A 22,693-nucleotide genomic window follows, 5' to 3' on the forward strand; every position below is an offset into this window, starting at 1 on the left:
CTTGATCATATGAAATAATTTTTTATTCAAATATAGGCAGAAAATACCTTAATAAGCATTGTCCAGTCAGAGTATATGATATTAACCAATGTCTTGACTAGACAGACTCAAGTTAATGTAGCCTGTGGCTGGCTTTGAATTTGGATATTAAACTAATCAAATCATGTTCTAGAGAAAGTGCTTTACCTGGTATTAGAGAATAGAAAATACAAATTTTATTCTCAGATTAATTTCTTTTTATGTATTAAGTTCCTTCTTTTACTTTCTGCTAAAAATGGCGTGCACATCTGTGAGGTAGATTCTGTTAATGGTAATAGAACTCATCCTTRGGAAGAGGTCATTCAATTCTGGTGGATCCCATCTGTATGAGGATGATTCTCTAGGGTATAATTTTCCTCAGCTATTTGAAACCCTCTCATAAGTGCTCCAGAGCAATCAGGTTCTATAATTTGCAAAATGATGGCAAGAGRAAAGAGCCAGGAAGGTTTTTGCTGAGATTGTATGTTAGAATGCAGTGTCACGGGGCTAACAGCCTGAGTTTGTCCAAGGAGAGACTTGATTCAGGCTTTTTTTGCCATCTCCATCAGCTGGACACCCACACTCCTCSCAAGTGGACACTGCAAAGGGAGAAGGGATGATGGTAGCACATCTTACGATTTGGGGCAGGGGAAGGTTGAGACTAGAGAAACAATATGAAATTACATACAGAAGACATTATCCTTGGTCTACAGTTTCCCAGCTCATTCGTGTTAAAYGGAAAATTGCTCAGCAATCTGCCAACAAATCCCACAATACCTTGCTTACAGGTAGAAATAAACCTACTGAAGAAAGATTGAGCTGACCTGGCACATTTAATAACCTAAATTATCTTACAACACAGCACAGCACATGTTGCAACTGTGTGTTATATCATAGCCCTACCAAAGTTGTTCCCCTCTCTCTCACCAGGTGGAATGAATTAGATAAAAACTCAGCTTTGGAAACAATGGCTTTAATATTTTAGTTCATGCTGAGAATTTGCTGTCTCTATTTCTCTTTCAACATTATATTGCATTTAAACAATGACAGGGCTTCTCCTGTAATGCACACATTTGATTCTTGTCCRTGCTAACAGAAGGTATGTGCAGGCACCAATGGAAGCATGGATTAGAGTTTCTCTTGAGGTGAACAACTGTTTATAATTAGAGTTGTGGGAATGAAGAAAAACTCAGCTAGCAAGCAAGCAGTCCCTCTTCCAAAAAGCTTGGTAAACTCATAAAGCTCAGGGGCTTAATCTCTGAACCAGAGTGCTTGTTATCTAATCCCCACCAGCTGTTGTGTACTTGGTAGCCATGACATCTGTAATAGAGCTGAAGGGCCTGTCTATATTGGTTGGCACCTTTACCCACCAACTGAACTTGATTCTTCTCTCATTGCTCACATTTACCTGCTTTAAATCATTAACCAGTTGCTCAGGGTTTGCTCATCCATTTAACCATACTTTATAATAGAAGTCAAGTGCTACTTTTCACATTAAGCATATTTTAGGTATGTAGGTCTTCAGCAGGTCTCRTTTTTGCGTTGCTGGTAAGAAAAAGGTATCAACCACAAGAATTTCCTCTGGTTTCTTACTGATTCCTAACATAGACTTAAAACTGACCTGGGAATGAAATCTCTTGAGTTGTATTTCAGCTGAAAAAAACCATCACACTTCCAGTAAATAAAGAATTGTGTGCATCTCCATTAACCGGTGTGTATGAATTGCTATAGGTGACTATAGAAGGTAGAATAAAAATGTAAGCAAGTGTATATATGTTGATTAAAACTGTGAAAGAAATGTTTGTTTTTGAGATCACTGTCAGCAGTGCTGTAGTGGATATCGTTCTTTTAAAGCTGTCAGAGGACAGGAATTGGCCTAGCTTGAGAAAATCAGACATTTTTTTGCCTCGCAGTTCTTGAGTGAGTGCTGTGACTTCAAGCCTGCTGTGAGACAGTGCCCTTAGCACCACCAGCAGTGCAGAAGAGCAGCTGATGTGTGGAGTGGTGTGTGACTCTTGTGTTAGGTGTGGACAGAACTCCTATTTTGGGCCTTGTAAGGGGTTAGAGGGAAAATGTCTTGTTCCTAGATCCCACATGAGTTTAGTTAGGAGGTGAGTGCTGAGCTGTTCTAAAGGTAAGACCATTTCTGGACATGGAAGTACATACCTATGGGTTATTTTACCGGTTAAAATATGGCTGTTTATAGCTTCTTGGCACCTTGAATGGTTAGATTGGGCAGCAGAAGTTGATGCTGGGCCTGAAAACTACAATAAACTTATGWTAGCTGTCATCACAATATTGTGAATCTAAGATTTGAAACTGTCCTAAGACAGTTCTCAGTGTCTGTAATATTTATTATCAAAATCCAGAATAGTGGCCTCACAAGTAAAACCCACTATACTGAGTTTTCAAAGAAATGCCTCTTAAGTTTTGTTAAATTTCATTATAATAATATTTTCACTTGGAATTAATTTGACTGATGGAATTTTATTTTTTTCCCCCCAGAATGGCACAAAGAAGTTCTGGGATTTTATGAGGACGCATGACAGGTAACGATAGAATCATGTTATTTCCCATTGTCTTCATGTTGGATTTTGTACTTTATTCTCTTTCATTGGTCAAGTGTTGTTGATATTTTTTTCCTCCAAYTTCCTCTTCAATTCTCATTTCTTGTGTAATAATTGCAAGTGGTTCTCTTCTATTTAAGACAGAAGTAGCAGAAAATTTAAAATCTTATCATGATTTATTATGTTTTCAGTAAGTTTTGTCTTGTACTTGGCTGTTCAAATACTAGTGTTTAACACATAATTTATTGTTCATTTTAATGATTACATAGAAGATGGACCAGAAAGTTTGGATTGTATTAAATTCTTCTTTTTTGAGTGGGAATATATTACCTGAAGGAAGGGCTTTCTGCTGCCTTTCTAAMTATGCTTTTCTCCAGTCAAGGAAGAAAAGCAATTAACTCCTGACTTTAGAGATCAATTCATACAAGATTATAACAAATAAGATATATATGAAACAGACAAAGTCTCAGTGTTATTAAAAACTTAAATATTTATATGTCTTTTATAAAGTATTAATATTTAATTCATCACTTCAGGTACTAGAAGATAATAATAAAAAGCAAGGGTAACAACTTTTTTCCAAGAAAAWGCTTTTCTAAGCCTTTTAAAAGTAAAAAATGTAGCAAAACAYGACTGGCAAAAGAAATTGTGACATAATCAGAACCACATTAASAGATGTGTTTTTCATATGTATTAAATGAAATCAGTTGCCTTTTGGAAAATACTTCTCTGTTGGAGCCCTCTRAATCCTTACACAAGTCTTCTGTGACCTGAGTCTTAACATGTGTGTAGGTACCTGGGAGGGATACAGAATATTAGCAACACTTTTTGTCTTTGTAAAGATAATGAAGGTAAAATTTTCAGGAAAACTGGGAAAGTATTAGTTAGATTAAAAATGCGTGCACTGCTTGAGAATGAGGACAGAAAAGGGAGTGATATTTCAATACTGAACTTCACACTTGCTTTTGGAATTTGCCTGGAAGACAGTTCTTTGCACTTTGTCTGTCCATATGGGCATGTGCCTGAATTTATGATACAAAGGCTGAAATGATAATTGATTGCTGGAAATTTAATATATGCCCATTCAAGCAAGTGAGTCCAGACTCAAATCATAGTGCTGAGAACATGACTTCCAGATGAATTTGTTTGATTATTTTTGWTTAAACTTTAGTTTATCACTCTGTGATAATGTGTGAATATATGCAACTAACTGAGTGGGGTAAGTATTAAAGGATCACTTTTCCATGAACTTCTTGGGAACAGTATTTCTGAAGGGCTTTTGTGGACATTTTTAAAATAGTTGAGAACATAACTTTATAAAAAGGCTACAGCCACATGTCATGCCAGTCATCTCTGGTCACATAACATTTGTTAGCTTCAGATGTACAACAGCTGCCACCCAAACTTATTAGTGACTACTGTTGAACTGCAGAATGTCTAACACTCTTTCACAAGGAAATTCATTGCAGCTTTTGATACCAAAGGTAGCGAATGTGAACTTTCTGTATAGGAAATCCATGGCTTTGCATAAATTTTGTTTGTGAATATGAAGGTAGTTATCATCGGATACCTTAGTCAGATACAAAATCCTTTATAATGCATTAAAGTCCTACATTTTGCTGTATTTTAATGGCTGTGATGCTTGTTATATGGAAGAGTTATGTTTATTAGTTGCTGAAGATTTTAGAGGACTCCACACTTAGAGAGCTCTTAGAGGTTCRTTACTGTGAATGAAGGATAAATATTGAAGAAGAGCAAAGGTTTCTGGGACACAGGTTCTGTTGGTCAGGATTTCCTAGTGTGTGTCTCTGCTTGAGGAAGATGGTGGATGTTTTCTGAAATTAAGATCCCTTTTCCATAATACTTTTTTGTAGGTACTCATAACTTACTACTTGTGAAAGTGCTCTAAGACTGTTAAATGCTACAAGCTTTTGTAACAGGGCTGTTTACCTAAACTGAGCATATTGGAATGCCAGATATGTAAAGAGCGCATATGTAATATATTTACATAAAGTTTATGTATATAATGAATTTAGTGATGATGAATTAAAAAAAACTGTGTAATCATGCAAAAACAGATATTGTGCCTAACCCGTATCTTTATTTGTCATCCTCTTTCAGCAGCACARATAAATGTGCTTAAGACTGACTTCCTTGCTGCATGACAGTGAATTGAGAGCTTGTGTGCTGGCTTCCTTTGGGACCCCAGTGTTCTATCTCATTCCAAATTAGGTCAATGTAAAACAATATTTAATAGATTTATATCAGAAGATACAGGAAAATATTTACCAAGAGAGGTGAAGTTATTGTTGTGKAAATGTATCCTTTCCAACTGTTCAGATGAACAGCTGATTAAATTATACAAAGACAAAAACACGAGGACTGCAGTAGTCACTTCATTTGCCTTAGGTGTGAGTCATCTTTTAAAATCTCACTATATATTGCASTAGGGCAAGATCATTTAACCATATACAGGCTGCTTTAACTCTAGCACAAGTTAAAATGGCAGAATTGGTATCACTCTTCTTTCTTTTCTTTCTTTTAGTTATTGCAGATCTGAGCATGAGTTTACAGTATATGGTTCCTGAGCTTGCTTAAGGTCAAGACCATTCAGAACTAGAGTATCAGTCCTGAAGTCACCTCTGTAATTTATGGTGAACAAATAATTGCTTAATCCCAATCCCTCCCTGCCACTTAAAGGCAAAAATAGTGATGTTCAATTTATTACTGGTCACACAATAAACTGTAGCCAGGGCAGACCTTCACAAYCTTCACTGTCAAAAGTCAACTAAGTGTCAACATAGACAAAAGAAGCTGCATTTCTTACCATATTTAGGTTTAAATCGTAACAGAAGGAAAACCCAGAGCACAAGGACATGCCCCTGGACAATAGTTTAGTCCTGGAATGCTTTGCCCAGAGAGACTGAGGAATCTCCAACCTTGAGAAATCCAAACCTTGACTGGACAAGGCTCTGAGAAATCAGGCCTAACTTACAAGTTAGCGTGACTTTACAGGAGATTGGATCAGATGGTCTCCAAAAGTCTCTTACAATCTGAAAGTTTCTGTGATTTTACAGGCATATTAAATGCTTAATGAGTGTTACAGTTCCTGTCTTAAAACTGTCAAAAATTTGCAAGTTTGTCAAGAAATCTCTTAATTTCTAAGCCATTTTTCTATTGGAAAGTCATGAGCTTGCTATTGTTCTTGTGCTGTGGAGTTAGATTTGAAASGTGCAGGTGAACATTATCAGAGCTCATTGCAAGGGTTTATTATGTCAATAGAAACAACAATGAAGTTTCCTAAAAATGAATGAAGAAAAGTAAAACTCCTTGATTACATCTTCTCCATTGTAATTATTGAACAAGTTTATTGAAGTGATGCTCATAAGTATTATGTAATTCTGACCTGTTGTGTTAGGCACACAGCAAAAGATGCTTTCTTCAGTTATGCACTGCTTACTTTTCTAATTAAGTGTAATTTTCTCTTTAATACTCAAGATGATGTGTTTAGTCCTTATTAAACATATCCTGATGAAAATCAAGCAGAGTGCAAGCAATGAAATTTTAGATGCAAGGTGTATTTCAAAATGTTTTTTAGACTTGGGTCTGTTAGAACTGGTTAGCTGTTTGTGGGGGTGTGTTTTGCGGGCTGAAGGGCTGTTAATTTTTTTTAAGGACTCTGCTTTTAAAAAGAAGTCTTTKTGAGGAAAACATTTTCCTTCTGTGAATTTGCAATGGTTTTTTGTTAGAAACACACTAAATTTTACAGAGCAACCATTGGTACCTGTAACAAAAAATAATTCTCTAAAACCAGTCTCAAGTTACAGTTCTATTCTCCCTCATCCTAATTTTGCTATATTTAGTACAGTCAGAACCTGAAATGTAATACTTAAGTTCTACATTCATCTACTTTATAAAGCAATAGACCACATTCGTTTCAGGTTTCAGCAGCTCCCCTTAAACAGATTCAAGGCTTTTAAAAGGCATAATTTGGGAACAGATGAAGGTCAGTGTACAGTCATGTGCTCCCTTCTGTGCTTTGAGTAATAATGCTTGAGAGCAGGATCACCACTGTACCTTTTCCTGGTTGACAGAACAAAATTTTGCCTACTTCTCTACTTGAAAGTATGAAAAATTCACTGTGAAGTTCACTGCATTTAAAAGAAAAAAAATTGAGGAGACTGAATTCTGTGCAGGAGTTACGTGAGTTCCTCTAAACTCTGAAAATATCATGTGGTGAGTCAAAAGCTTTTGGACTAAAAACTTGCAATTCTACWTGTGCATTGTACCCCATTCATGCTGCATTTTTACCTTCAAAAGCATGTCACAGTGACTCAGCAGTAATTCCTGAGTTAAACATTCTTAATGAAGAAAACATGACGTTTATTCTTATATTCCTGCCTTAAAAGATTTGCTTTTTTTTGTTTTTTAAGTAAGAGATTATTTTGCTTCACATTTTAAAGAAATTAATTCCTAATCTCATTTGCTTCCTTAGAAAAAAAATAACTTTACACTTTATTAGAAAGACAACTGAAAAGGGTAGTTTGACTTTACACTTTATCCATTAGAAAGACAACTGAAAAGGCTAGTTTGTCATCAGGAGTGAGTTTATAAAGTAAGGAAACCAAGGCAGTCTACACCACGGCTTGTTCTCTCCTGCAGGTACCAGTCCTGGGGGCAAACAGGAAAAGCTTCTCGAGGCAGGTTAAAAAYGAGCATAACTCAGAAGGAGAAGATGAAGGTATCCAGGCCCTGTGCTCTGCAGTTACCTGGCCAAGGGCAGAAATCAGGAGTGTGGCTGCCCAGGGGAGTGAGGAATGTGGCCCAGCAGCTGCTCCAGGAGGCGGCTGCATCCCAGCTCTGGCCACCAGAGCCAGCCAGGATGGGTCAGCAGAGCTGGCCGAGTGGCCTGCGGGAGCCACGGTTGCTATTCTGGCTCAGTGGCTGTAGCAGGCAGCTATGGAGACAGGGTGGAAGTCATGTGCCCTGACCACATTATAGGAGTGGATTAAATTCCTTCTCCTGTTTCATATGCCAGATCATTTGGGCTTTATGGAAACTTAATCCTGTATGTATTTTTCTGGTTTATGTCCTAGTGTATTATAAGACACCATGAAATTTAACTCAGATGCTTCCTTTGTTCAGGAATTATCACAGTAGTTTTAAAATACAGCTTTTTAACATCCTTACAGGTAAAAAAGGAAAAGCTTTTCTTGGGTGGCATGTGCCTTTTATGTGCAATGATGTGCTGTTGTTCTGTAAACCTTGTCTGTCTTTGTAACTTCTCCTCCGGGGTGTCAATGATGTGGAATTTTCTTGATTATCTTCAAAGATAGTGCAGAAGATAATGCACTGTTTAAAATCAGCTGGAGGTAGTCCAACAAACAAAAATGATGAAAAGTTTAGGGAAATAATAGCTGAGAGAAGGTAATGAGGGCCGGGCGTGTTCATGCAAAGGATAACACAAGTAGGGAGAGAAATTACCACTTATCACAGAATGCAAAGGAATGTTAAAGAGCAGGCCAGAATCTTTCAATTTCATCAGTAATCAATGAGAGAATGAGAAATTATGTATGGTGGGGAAATTAAACACCAAGAAACTGTTTTTACCAAAAAGTGATAAGACAGTCTAGGAAGGTATGTTTTGTAATCACTGTCATCAAAAACACTCAGGTCTAGGCTTGATATCTGTCTATCGAGGGTGCTATCAGGATAATGATAATTTTGCTGGTATTAGAAGGAAAAAATGTAGTAGCCTATTAGTTTCCTTCAACCCAAGTAATTACACGATTTGTTTGCATATATTTGCTAATAAAATGCACTTAATTCTGTGTTTCTTGTTCATTTTTGGTTTTTTGAAGTGAAGACTTGACAGATCCTCTGCTTTTGTGCCAGGAATTCTGCAGCCGTATTTACTGTCTTTTAAAATGAGTTACTATGTTATTACCTTAGGATCCAATCTAAATAAAAGCATAGGAATAAAAGAAACATTAATGTATTTGATGCTATAAAATTATCTGAGAGAAACATGAAATCATAAGCCAAAATTTCAATTTTCATTTCTTCTTTTTAATTGTGATATGAAAGCACCATATAACATATAATCTCTTCTCTGCTGTATCACTGAAACAAGGTAAAATGGCAATAAAATCTTTATTGAGACGTTGCTTCATTGCAAAGTTAAATATTTACCTAATTTTAAGAATAGAATCCATGAAAATTCTTATAACTAAGCAGGTACAYAAAATTTTGGGTAGTTAGTCATAAATTTCTAAATACAGGTTTCTCRTGTCCAGATCAGAAGCATCTTGGTTTTTTACAAGTTTAGGGATTTAATTTTCTATTGTTTCCAGTAATATGCAAAATAAATGGATGTATTTATTTTCTTATTGTTACTGAAATCAAGAAGAGTCTTCCCTCTGCTTCCAGGTGATTTTGAAATAAAACTGTTCTGTGTGAAGGATGCCAAGACTTTGTACTTGGCCTAGAGATGATCATGATCATGGCCTGCATTTGGGATTGGTAAAAATTACCTTAGGAAAGCTAGGAAATGTTCTGTAATTGGAGTCCCTGTATTTTTAGAATTTTGGCTGAAAATATTGCTTGGAAAAGAGGAAGCCATTGAAACTAGAAATGGGAAGATTGGGGAAAATGTGAATAATTACCAGTTTCTCACTGATGGTACTGAAGCTGTGCAGTTATACCTGGCAAAAAGTTCTGTTATGCACATCATATTTGGATTTTGGTAGGTAAGAAACAAAGTTGCTCRTTTTCCTTACCTTAGTGCAGAGCATTTGAACTTTTTGTTTTGTCAGTTGTCCTTGAAATCTGATGTTGTTTTAAAACTTTGACTTTTGCCATTTCAGAATGGAATGGAGTCATATTTAAGACCTTTTAGATGCATTATTTATTGGTCTTACTATGTGATAGTATTTATAAGTGGCAGTTTCACAAATAATTAGGAATGGGAACAAAAGCCCATCAGGCTCTCACATCTGTTGCCCATAATGCTCACAAAAGCTGTATTTAATCAAATAAGTTAGCATAAAACCTGAATTTATTTATTAAAATATTTTGTTGAAAGAATCCCATTGAGATGCCATGTGTCATTTCCAAGGGTATCCTGGGATACTGGCCAAGATATGACACTTAAGGAATGTTATTGAGAGCAGCGTGCTTTGATGTCTCATTTGTTTTGCAGTTGAATTTTCTTTCTRTTTTTTCCTTTGTTATATGAAAATAGGTTGGTGAGAGAATTGTTTATTCCARAGAAGTTGTCTTGATCATATTCTCTGGTTGGGTACAAATTGCCACTTTACAAGTAGATATAGATTATATTTTAAAAGTGCACATATATTGGTTTCTCACCACTTCTTTGTTCATTTTTAYGCTGATCTGATGATTAACCAAACATATGCTTCCTGCTTTATAGTGTCAGAACAACTTCCTGCTGCAGTTCAGTTTACTGAAACCAATTTTCCTTTTGATTTTTTCCAAAGTAAAGTTTATTTTCTTAAGCATAYGTGGCTCACAACTTTATTCTGGGCTTATTTAGTATTAAATATTTATGTTGTGTTGGAGAAAGCATTCAAATTTTGTCTGAATGTAGAAGTCTTTTAGATGTCTCTAATTATCTATTGCCAAATCCACTTTATCTGTGATTAGTATGAAAGGGTGAATGTTTTTGTCAGGAGCTTATAGCTTTGCTTTTGTAATAGGCTGCATTTTAAGCAGCCAATTGGATTGGTGTTGGCCTTTGAAAGATGCAAAATGCTTTGAGGGAAGACTTTAAATGAACCAGTAAAGATTGTGCAAGCACACACATTTAATCTCAGGACTATCTGCATTATAGTTAAAGCTCTGGGAAACTAAAGGAATTGCAYTGGAGAATAATCAAAGGGTACAGCTTTATTACATCTCTGTTCTGAAAATGAAGGGGCTGTTTTCTCTGGCTTAAGGTGCCGGGTGCTGGGCTGATAAAATGAAGAAGACTGTGCTTTAGTCACCACATTGGAGGTTTTCAGGGATGTGTCCAGCTGTGAAATGGTTAATTTGAATACAGAAGTGGCACARAGGCTACATACAATTTTTTCTTGTGAACATCAAAAATTGTTTTGAAATAATATTAAGTAGGCTCTCCTGAAGGGTGACTCCTTCTAAAGAATTGCTTTTGAATGCTGGCTCTTAAACAAGTTTAGGTGGTGTTTGATTATCACTTTAAAATTGAAAGCATGGTTGTTTTAGATTTGAATAAGAAGAGGATGTGTTCACAAACATGAACATGGTTGTGTGGAGACCACACAGCATCTTCCAGGGTCTGAAGGGAAGCCATAGAGAGAATTTCTGTCAGGAACTGTAGTGACAGGACAAGGATTAATGGTACAAACTGAAATTTAGGTTACATATCAAAGAGAAATTTTTTACTGTCAGGGTGGTGAGGCACTGGAAGGGGTTGCCYAGGGAGGTTGTGGATGCCCCAGCCCTGGAAGTGTTTAAAGCCAGGTTGGATAATACCTTGAGCAATCTGGTCTGGTTGGAGGTGTCCCTGCCTGTGGCACAGGGAGTTGAGAGTAGAGGATCTTTAAGATCCATTCCAAGCCCTTTAACATTCTATGAACATACTTTGATCCTGTCCTGGGGTATTTCTTAAACACAATATTTTAAAAAGACTAGATGGAATTATAGTCCTGACATAGAAAACTATGGATAATCAATTTGTCAACCCTCCATGAACAAAGAAAGCCAATTTCATATAAGTTCAAGAAGAAAAATCTATACTTTAAAGCTAAAATAATTATAGGACTTTGAAATTMTTTATTTATTTATTTTCTTACTAATGTTTCATCTAGTATGATTCGTAAATCTTGACATTTTCTCCTTTGTGAGCTGTGTGGGCAAAAATATTAAATGTATTTTTTTGTTCACATGCTCTCCAGCAGAGATGAATACATCTCTAAATACTTCTGTGGTTGCACAGTACATTTGATTATTTTCTTCTGATTGTATCAAAGGGGTTTTTAAAACCAAGTATCTGCTGAGCATCAAGGGGACTGATTAAATCACTTACACGTTTTTATTCGTGCATGCCATTTTTATGTCTCCATTTTTTCCTTTGTCTTCTTTGAGAATGGTAACTGAAGTACTGCAGGCTCTTTATTAGCAATATTGAAAGGGTTTTGGTAGTGTGGTTTGGTTTGTTTGTTGTGGTTTTTAAAAAAATCATACAACATGAGTTCCTAAAGTCTCCCCCATGGAGCTGAGATTATTGTTTGTAGGCAGCACTTACCAGTATTACAGGCTTTAAACTAATTTTGAGATACTTTTTAACCTTTAAAAGTAGGTGAAAGTGGCTGAGGTTAATAGCTGAAAAATCCTGGTTTTCAGTGTTAATGTCAATGTCAGTCTCTTTTTAGGTGCTTTGTCTTCCATAATTCATTTCTGATCACAGTTTATGTGTGTCACACACATACCCATGCTTGACACAAGCAGCCCCTGAGCAGCTCTTACACGGATTTAAGAAAGGTCAGTTGTTTCTTTGCCTGTATTATCTCATCAATTACCTAACATATTAGTATTTTAGTTATTAGTACAAGATGATCATTAAAAATCCTCATCTCCAGCCTTGAAAGTCGTATTTCATTCACAGAAGTACAGGAGAGTCCTGTCCTTGTCTTTGCTATTGCTGTACTGTGGGGGTTTTCTAAAATTATTTTTTTAGTTTTACAAATTCATGTTTGTAAAGTCATCATTAAGGCCACATCTAACAATTAGGAAAGGCTGAATCAATCTTTATTTATTAAAGAATTTTGCGAGTTTGTCTCATGAAAAACAATTAGTAAGTGTCAGCAGTTGCTTGTGGATTAAATTTAGCCCAGGTTAACAACTGTCAAATCATGAAGACAGATTACCATATTGATGACTACAAGGCAAAATTACATGACTACCTGAAAAAAATTATTAAAAAACAACAACAAAAAAACCTTCACGAGAAAACCTCACCAAAAAACCTAAACCAAAAAACAAAGCCCCCTAATCCCCAAAACATTCCTTCAGGTATCAGAGCTCCAGAAGAACATGTTTTAAGAAGCTGTGGCAAAGTTCATTTGCTGATCTTAATTGCTAGGGTGTATTTCAAAAGCATTAACTTTGCATGGTCCATATGTGTGTGCGCACATTTTAGCAGGATGTCAGTTTTCATCTGTCCCCTGCCTCGGAACTGCTGTGGTCAAATGCTGCGTGTCTCGTGCTGCTCCATGAACCACCACCCTACTTTCGCAGGTTTGAGAGTGTGAAGTTGTAGTATTTCTAGCTAAATGTCTGCTGAGCTGCAATGTCACAAAGCATCAGTTACTGTAATTTTAGTAAATACAGAGCTATACTATGTTGGGGGAAGAAAAAATGTGGAAGTAGTTTTCTATGGCACACAATGGAGTCATTTTCTAAACTCTTCTAAGAGGTGTTTCAGCTGCAAAGGTTGTATTCAGGTGGATAGTTTCTCTTTTGATAAGAGTCTTAAAGGTGGAGGAGGAATTAAGGTTCTGCACTTTTATGCTGCAATATCCTTGGGTGAGCGGTCTGTATTTTCTGCTCATTGACTTAGACATTTTAGGGAACTCAAATATCCAGCAGAGGATCCTAATACCTATTTCAGTCAGGGGGTTTTTGAAGTTTAAATGGTTAAATGCTACATGAGAGTCTTGACTGAATAGTTGGAATCCCTTTCACAAAACATTGTGCTAGGTGCCAAAACCAGACACACTTCAACTGCAAACTTGAGTACCATAACAACTCAAGTACAGGTTTGCTGCTTGTTCTAGGTAACATTTTAAGTACATATCTTTCTTAAAGTATTTTTAAGCTACTCTGATTTTTCCTATATTTATAGAAGGAACAATGTTGTACATAATTGCACAGTAAGCTGTTTACATGCGTGCTTTCTTTGGGAAAAACTATTGTAATTAGAGTAGTAATTTATTGTATGTGTAAAGTGAATGGAAGTGACTGCAGTGGGAAGTTGAGGAGGRGTTGGGCTGAAGGCTGGGTTGGTCTGTGCTCTTCACCAGCTCTGGGAGACACTGTACACAGCCTGTCATCTCTTGAAAAGTTCTTTTCTGTTTGGTTGTAGTCCCTAAAACAGCCACGGACAGGTGTGGGGTGGAGGACCCAAGCCTCCTTCTCTGGTCAGTGGAGTTTGCATTCCTGACCTCTCCTKTTACACCTCTGCTTTCCCTCAGAGCTGCTGAAGGAATAGCCAGCAAAGATACACACCTCTGGAATATGGTGAAAGTTGTAATCTGCCAGTAAAGATCAGTAGGTCTAAGCTGAGACAGCATTTCCTTAGTGTAGAGGTGTTACAGATTGTTTTAAGGCATGGATGGAAGCTTGGGATTCATCGTGATCCTTTTAAATCTGGGTATTCTTTTCCTTTGTAAAATATAACAAAAGATGGTCTTGTGCTCCTGTTTCAGACCTGTTGCTACATTAGGAACTTTGGTACCCATTTTAGATTAAATCCTTCTCTAGGATTACTGCCTTTTTTTAGGAAATGTGGCTGGTTTTCTTTTCTTTTCTTTTCTTTTCTTTTCTTTTCTTTTCTTTTCTTTTCTTTTCTTTTCTTTTCTTTTNCTTTTCTTTTCTTTTCTTTTCTTTTCTTTTCTTTTCTTTTCTTTTCTTTTCTTTTCTTTTATTTTATTTTCTTTTCTTTTCTTTTCTTTTCTTTTCTAGTGCTTCTGTGGGTTTTTTCCCAAATGTACAACTTTGGCTTAACTTCTGTTTCTTTTAGTTGTGGAGATGCTCACAAAAGTCCTTGTGGATGTCTTAATTTTAATTCTATATGTTTACTGTTCACTTTAAAGCTGTGTATATAATAYCCTAAAATAGGTCTGGTTGTAATATTTACAGGGAATTGCTCTGAAACATCAAATACYTCTAATACCCCCTGATATGTTATAATTGAACGATGTATTTGGACCTGCTGGTCAATTTGTAGTAGTTCTTTTTTGTATCATCTGTAAAAATAACAATCTCAAACTAATTTTGTAGTGAAGTCTTTGTGATGGTTTAAAACTCCAGAAGATAAGTATTTTCCAAGTAGGCCAGACCAAACATCTGAACTCACATATTTGGGTCATTATAAGGAAACTTTGAAAATTGAGGCTCCTCCACTTAGCTCAGTTGAACTGTCTTGCTCTAACTTTGTGCAATACTCAAATAACCGTGTTGAATGCAGCCTTCAGTGGGTTTTCAGCAGTTACAGACCTGGTGACCTGTGGAAATATTTCATGTTATGTGGAATATTATGTGAAATAAACAGCAAATGGCATTCCTAATACTAAATCCTTCCTAAGAAGGTGTAATTCTGAACTTTCTCCTCCATAATCTCCAACTCTAACAGGAAATATTAAAACTTGTGTGTGTTGTGGTTTGTCAAAAATGTAAATTTCTGTTCAAATTGTTTGTCAGTCTCTCAKAAAATCAGAAGTAATTAAATAGAAAGTTCTACAGATTTGTGCCATTTCTGTACCCTCTCATCTCAAGATGGTGTGAGAAGCAGACAATTGTAATAACTTGCTGCTACTCCTTTCCAGCTAATTTGATCTTGTTCCTTAATTCTGACAGATTGTTTTTAATTTTCCCATCTGTTCCATAAAAATCTAAAGTGATTGACTCCTAGGAAAAAATAATGTCTTAATAGCTGAGCCATTTTTAATGAGTTGGTATGAGTTATTTAATGAGACGTGCTGAAGAAGGCAAGCCAAAGGAAAGATTGGGCCTCGGGTGGTGGATGTAAAGAAAGGTAAAGGGCAACCATCTGCTTCAGGAAGCTTCTTCTTTTCTCTTCATCAGCAGCTTTAGGCTGCTGCTGCTGTCTCCAGTTTCAGGCAGTGCCCACAGACAAAACAACAAAGGTTCAGTAGCAGTAATTCCTTCTCCCCTTTTATTTAGTGCAGTGTCTGCCCTCAGACAGTACCRCTTTGGAGAGAGGAACAGTCATGAAGAGGGAAAAAAAAATCAAAGAATAAAAAAAAAACAAACTTTAAGTAACCTTAAAAATACTGTGGTCTGTGGCTTAACTTCATTTCTTCCAGCAATCTGCAGAAACTCCCAGGTATTCCAGAAAGATCTCCTGTGCCACTAAACAGAGGGAATGTTCTTCTCCAGCCTCTCTTAAGGGTAAAATCTTTGCTTTAAAGTTGCCTGCAAATGGCATCTCCCAGGGCAGGAAGCCATCAATACACAGTACGTGTCTTTGAGAATAGCAATCATGAATATAAATGCTAACATCTGGACTTCTCCCTTCTGTTTTAGGTTTTATATATTATTATAATAAACATTAACATTATTTTTAATAATCATCAGATAGCATTATCTTTGGCAGCTCGAGACTTCATTATTAAATCAAATAGTGAAAATAAATACACAGCTCTTTTACAAGGAGAGTTGGAAGTTTGACTCAACCCTGCAAATATGCCATTGTGAGTCTAATCTATTGTAGAATTCATAGAATAATGAATTAACGTCTCGATTGCATTCAGTGAGGCAGAACAAATGAGAGAATGCTGCCATGGTAATGAGCAAAATATACACTTGTTTTTTCAGGTGGCAGTGGGCTACCAGCTAAAGAGAARGACTTTTGTCTGCATTTTCTTAACCTAGTTAAACCTGAGAGTGTAAGCAAGCAGAGAACATCAGTACTCCACACCTCCAGAGCATCCCCAAATACCCAACCCTTCAGGTGTCCCATGACACGTATTTCAAGCAACCAAGGAACCACTGAACATAGCAGTTGACATTACTGGTTTTAATTTGTACAAAATTGTACTTGGATGGTGTCTGTTTTGAAACCTGAGCTCAGCAAGCAGCTACAGATAGGAGATGCTCTGTACTCATACAGAATTCACTGGCTCTGAGACTAGGCTGTKCCTGAGGTTTTGACTGTCCTGATTTGAGCCTGACAAAAGGGAAGAGAATGTTTTTATTGTTAAGGATTTTTTGCAATCTATTACTTAGACTGGAAGGTGGGGAGGGGTATGTATTTCCTGTGGGGAAGAAGGAATTGATTGGTACTTATTTTGCATGCYGGGAGACAAAAAGGACTTAATTTTGTGTAAATTCTTATGGGCTTTGGGAACATGACCCTTTATCTGTCCCCCTAGATGGATTTTGGACAAGGATCTTGTTGTGTTGTGGCTTTGTGTACATCTTATATGTATTTATGAAGTTAAAATTAAATTCACAAGATGTAAATTTAATAGTTCAGCATTAATCCTTCATAAAGCATTGATCTTTTGGTTTTTTATCTTCCTCCTCAGTGTGTCAATCCTGATCTTTAATACTTCTCGGCAGTGCTTTGTTGTGGTGAAGCAGTTCCGCCCAGGTAATCCTCTTTTTTAGATTTACTTTTGCTCTCTAGTGAAGCAAGCTTTTAAGGGTTTAGCAGTTAAAAGTTGGTGCATCTGTGGTGATAAAATCTTTGTTCTATATTCTGTTTCTTTGTATGATAGCCCATCCTTTTCAGTCAGTCAGAATTTCTAACCAGGGAAATTTCCATTACAGATGAAATGAATGATCAGGGTAGCCTTACATTCTGTTTTTGGGCTGGTTATTGTCCCTTTTGGATGAAATTACAAACAGCACTACAAAGATTGTGCAAKAAGTTGCTTTAATTTGAAGTTCCTTCTTGACCTACTTGTACAGAAGCACAATATTTTTTTTTCTGTTTTGTCCTAAATATGCTTTTTATTTGCTGTTTTATTGTGCACAATATAGTTGAGAATTTAAAATGAGGGAAATTCAGGACTATATGCTTTTTCATCAGTATTTGGACAGCTTAATTTTACCAGTTATTATTATGAATTTTTTCTGAGTTTTTATATCAGTTATTTTAACTTAAAGCAATATTTACTTTCTGGAAGTTAAAAACGAAATGCATATTCTCTGCATGTTAATTAAAAGAAATCACAAGGTATTTCACTAACTGTTGCTAAGAGACCATTTCAAGCCTGTTTATGGTAGACTTTGTAGGAAACTTTGTAGGGTAGTGTCACACTGCCCTTTTTACTGACACTGATTACAGCCTCTCCAGTGCTGTTACACTGACAGTGCATCCTTCTCACAAAGTGCTAATTGACTTGTGTAAAGTGTTTGGTTATTTGTTCATCATTAAGCCAATGTCTTTTATTTGCCAGCAAATAAATGGCTCCTGTAGCTGTTGCTCTCTTTGAGGCAATCTTGAGGAGAAACCTTCATATCTGTGCATATATATATATTTATGTACTGAGCAGCCACACATTCATTGCATTATCTGCAGGGAAGTGCCAAATCAGCCTCAAAAGACTGGACTGTTTCTGGAGTTAAACCATTCCATACACCTGGCCTTGGGCACAGTGGTCAGTCAGACACCCCACAGCAGTTCAGAGATCACACACCATGCCTGCCCTTACTCACATTCCATGGTTACTGTCTGTCCTGGTGCCTGTTCCACAAAGCAAAGATAAAGGCTGAGGCTTTTCTCCTCGCCAGATCCTACCAGGAAGGCGATCACTCGTTGCTGCGAGTGAACAGCTGCCACTCACTCACCAGATCCATCCCCTGCACGTGTGCTGGTGCCATGTGTGCTCGCCTTTTCCCTGTCAGGAGCAGCTTTTCCCACTGATTGTGTGCTGCTTGTAAAGGCACTCATCCCTCCCTGCCCAGACATTCCCACCYTGCTCCCTTTGGCAGCACCATCCCTTACTCAGCCTCAGCCGAATGGCTGCAAGCAGAAAGTTTTGAGGATCCTGAGTGGCCTGAAGGAGCTCATGCTGATTTGAGGGGTGGCAGGAACATACAGCCAGTGAGGCAAATAGTGTGCTCTGGGCTTACATCATCTTGAATGATCATGAAATCACATGTTTGGGATGAGCAGAGAGAAGAAAGTTAAACGTGTATCTCTGTATATCTCTGTATATGTTCCTCACTCATGGCTTATTTACAGAGGTATTGATTAATGCTTATTTTGGTAGGCAATTGACAACACATTTTCAAATACAATAAAATTATATATTCCTGGGAAGGGCTGGGGTTGGGACCTATGAACGTGTACTCTGTAGGTATAATGTCCTTTCAGTGGATTGTAATGTTTGTTTTTCCACTGACTTAAAATAAACAGTATCAAAGATTTGAATCATAAGCCATGTTCTGTTTCAGAATGTGTGAAGCACCGTCAGAAATTTAGAGAGATGTCAGCACCTTCCCCAGACAGCCAAACCCCACTGGCTCATTTGTCCTTACTGTTGTTTTCTTATATTTAGGGATAGCAAAAAAATCCATGTGTGTGTCACCTACAAAGGCTGCTTTCAATAACAGTTGTGATCTTATTTGCTCAGTTTGGTTGAGCCATCTATCCTTTATCCCACCTTACAGAAARGAAGGTGAGAACATCAATTCTACTGGAGTTTCCACTCTGAGGCTTCCTACCGCTGAGTGGCTCCAGCATAATTTAATCCACATGTTGATTCCAGCCCTTCCTCGGGAAGCCTTTTCCAGTTCCTGACAGCCCTTTCTGTTGTCATCCTTYCTGATGTCCAGCCAGGAGCTGCCCTGGCACAGGCTGATCCCTCACTGTGCTGCCACTCGTGGCACGTGTTTGTCTGGCATTGGGGGACACTGCCCAGAAATKATGAAGTGGCAGTTTCTGGCCAAGGAAATAGCAGAAGATGAGGGAACGATGGACATGGCACAAGTGGGTGGGTGACTGTGCTGGAGCTTCTGGATTCTGCTTTACAAACTCTTTGTGGTTTTTGCCATAAGATGACAGCCTGTGATGAGGAAGAGGAGGGTCACAGGTTCCCCTCTGAAGAGTGTGTCTTAGCCAGTAGGTCACATACCGCTTTTCTGTCCGGTTCTTTATCACTAATCTTTTTTGCACCTTCAAGAGAGGTGTGGGAGGCTTTCTGTTCCCTGRTATTAGCAGGCAGCTTGGCTTTCAAGGCTTTGCTTATCTGTGARAGATAAATTGAGTTTGAGCCTTTGCAAGCCAGGTGATATTAAATTCATAACCACACTCCTTGGTGAATGCTCTGATATTTGGGCTTTTACAGAAGTGCCTGGTATTGCTTCTTTTCTTCCTTGTCTCCAGAGAAAAGCTGTTGCTGGGCTTGAAGTGTGGACATATCTCAASATTTTGCTCTGAAGGGGACTGCTGGATTAGGTCCTTCAGGGAATGTAGGTTTTGATCTACGTGGAGCCCAGTTGTGCTGAGGGAGAGGGAGAACAGCAGGTGCCTGATGGAATGACAGGATGGGTTTCAGGGATACAAAAGGCTTACAACATTCTTAGGTCTCAGTGTTATATTTCTGTACCCCACACTCTTACCTGCATCCTGTTTTAATGCCTAAAGCCTTTAATGGGATGCATGTGTTGTTTCTTTTTTAATTATCGGATATGGGTATGTCAGTACTAAAAAAGAAATAGAACTTTCAGAGGATTTGGCTCATCTCAGAGAAATCTTGGATGTGGTTGTCATTTATGGTAATTTTCCTAGCTTTTAGAAGTTTTTGGAATAATGACAATAGACACCCTTCAAGGAGCTGTCCCTTAGAGCTGGCAGGGAAATTTTGTTGGTTTTTTTTTTTTGGCTTCATGCTGCGCTTTAAAAAGAAAACTGAGCTCTAAGTCATGTCTCTCAAGTAAGAAATGGAAACCCTTATCTGTACCTGTTTGAATCTTAAAGACCTGGATGTACSTAAGACAAGCAGCTTTGAAAGTTTTTAACCTCTGGAGAACTATTAGATTTTGGACATTGGMCTGATCTTGACTTCTCCCTTTGAAGTGCTGATCTTGCTATTTTACACTTCTGAGGTGTCAAAAATGAGCATTGCAGGAGGAGCCCARGCACAAATTTTTGGAGTGTGGTCTCTACCTCAGAGACCAAGTGCTTAAGAGGTCACTGTGGTACTTTAATGTTATGCAACAACGTTTCTCTAGACACCTTTTTTAAAGAAATAATAAGCTAAATCCAAGAACAAAACATTGCCTGTTAAACCTGAGTTCTTATATATCAATTCTGCAAGATTTAGAATGGGAAATACAAGAGAAACTTATTTGAAAGCCATGTTATGTGTATGTGAAATATGCATGTAAAATATTTTAATGGAATAAAAATTGGTTCAAAGTTTAAAATAGTTTTATTCTGGGTGGTTTATAACACTCTTTAGGTAACCTTTAGTGAAAAGCAAGGGGATAGATATAAGGAAATTGAAAAACAAAAATAAGTGTATATTAAAGTTATAATGATGTGTAGTTGTCTGTCAGTAGGGCTTCTTTGTGTGTTGACATCAGTCCTGCAGTTCTCACTCAGGCAAAATTTCTGTTGACATCAGTGAGAAGTTTTGCTTAAATAAGGACTAAAATCTGACATTTGCACTTTCCTCAGGAGTGCATTACAGTGGCAGCTGTTTGTAGATTAATTCAAGAAGTCTTTTTCAGACCCCACACAGGAATCTGTGCAAGGAACTATATGTTCAAAAGAGGATTTTTTTCCTGACAAACATGAATGCTTTTCATACCCTTTCTAAATAACAGCTGAGTTGACAGSCTGAAAGACTCATCATTGTGCACATGGTACTTTATGTGCAACCCAACTTTCCTGCAAGATAACTGCATAGTTTAAATTAAATCCTGATATCCACATTGCCCAACAAATGGAAACTGTGTGGTGCTTTCTGGCACTTAGATTTTTTGGATGAACTAGCTTCCTTTTTCAATTTTATTTATTTTAAGGTGTGCATGAATTTGTTTCAGATGATGTAAGTACAAATAGAGTTTAAAGAATAATTTTACGGGCATGGCAAAAGAACCTTTATTCTTTAAAATTCCATTTTTGTGTGTCATTATTTTAACAGATAACATAGGTGAATTCCTTGTTACTCTCAAGTACTCTCATGGTTGTTAATTTCCAGGCAAAGTTTGTGTACCACCCTTTTTTCTATTTAATATGAACATACTAATATACCGCCCCTTGTTTCTTTTTCTTTCATATTTTGGATGTTTTTTCAGCTGTTTACATGTGTGAAGTAGAAAGGCATCATCCTCAAATCTTTCAGAATCAGGACAAGGAGAGCTTCACTTCCCTGGAGACCCCATTACCTGCTGTGGTTGGAGTGACCTATGAACTCTGTGCTGGCATTGTGGACAAGCCAGGCCTTTCTTTGGAAGAAATTGCTTGTGAGGAAGTCTTGGAGGAGTGTGGGTATCGTGTGTCCATTGCAGACCTCAGGAGGATCACTTCTTACAGGTAAACAGCTCTATGTTACAACACTTGGCATTTYGTTGTTTCGCAGATTGCTGAAGTGGCCTCAGTGTTCTCTCTTCCCTTATTTAAGCAATGTGGAGGAACATGGACATCTGAAGGTATAAGAAAGCTGTAATTTTAACAAGTGAGAGGTTTCAGAAATGTAAAGAATTATAAATATGATCAATATCATAATTATGGGATTAACTTCCCAGGAAGAATCGTACTCTTGTACCTTATTCCAAAGGCTGTTAGAACAGGGGAAACTTGCATTGGGCTCTTCAGATCAGTTTTTTACACCACTAGAAAACAGTCCATCTTTACTATATCAGATGTTTTCCATTTCTGACTCTAATTATTCAGAATAACAATAGAAACTGCCCAAGATGCTCTCTGATTAACCTTTAACATGATTTTGCATGAGCATGAGAGCCTGTGCCATTAGATCTCTTCATAATATGTGGTGTGTAATTAAACTTTTTCTGAATTGGTCAATAATTATTGTTATATATGAAGATTCTGCTGATTTGACTGTGGAAATTATTACACCGTATATTTGCAATGTTTCAAATAGTTATTTAAATAGTTTTTAACATGTTTTAAAACATTTATTAGGAGTAAGGGGAAAAATTAATATGTAAGTGGAAAAATACAAAGTGTGAGTTGTTGAAAAAAGAAACACTCAAGAGAAACTTTGCACACAGCTTTAATCCTATTATATCTCATTCCCAGCTTTTAGTATTGTTATCCAAAATGTATGTATGTTTGTATTTTACAGAGAAAGCAGCAGGTTTTTTACTTTCTTTATTTTACTTGACATCTCCATTGAACTAGG

At 37.1% G+C, this 22,693-nt stretch overlaps 1 protein-coding gene across 1 annotated transcript in view; it reads left to right on the forward strand.

The window, feature by feature from the left end:
• Positions 1-22,693, forward strand: part of NUDT14 (nudix hydrolase 14) — a 57,427-nt gene that overhangs the window by 25,040 nt on the left and 9,694 nt on the right. The window contains exons 2-4 of the mRNA XM_057376597.1: positions 2,524-2,567; positions 16,898-16,962; positions 21,624-21,861. Of these exons, the coding sequence (XP_057232580.1) occupies positions 2,524-2,567; positions 16,898-16,962; positions 21,624-21,861 (347 nt within the window). The remainder of the gene's footprint in view (positions 1-2,523; positions 2,568-16,897; positions 16,963-21,623; positions 21,862-22,693) is intronic.

Source organism: Malurus melanocephalus, unplaced genomic scaffold (assembly GCF_030028575.1).
Source record: "Malurus melanocephalus ecotype Western Australia unplaced genomic scaffold, MMel_1.1 scaffold_283, whole genome shotgun sequence".
NCBI lineage: Eukaryota > Metazoa > Chordata > Aves > Passeriformes > Maluridae > Malurus > Malurus melanocephalus.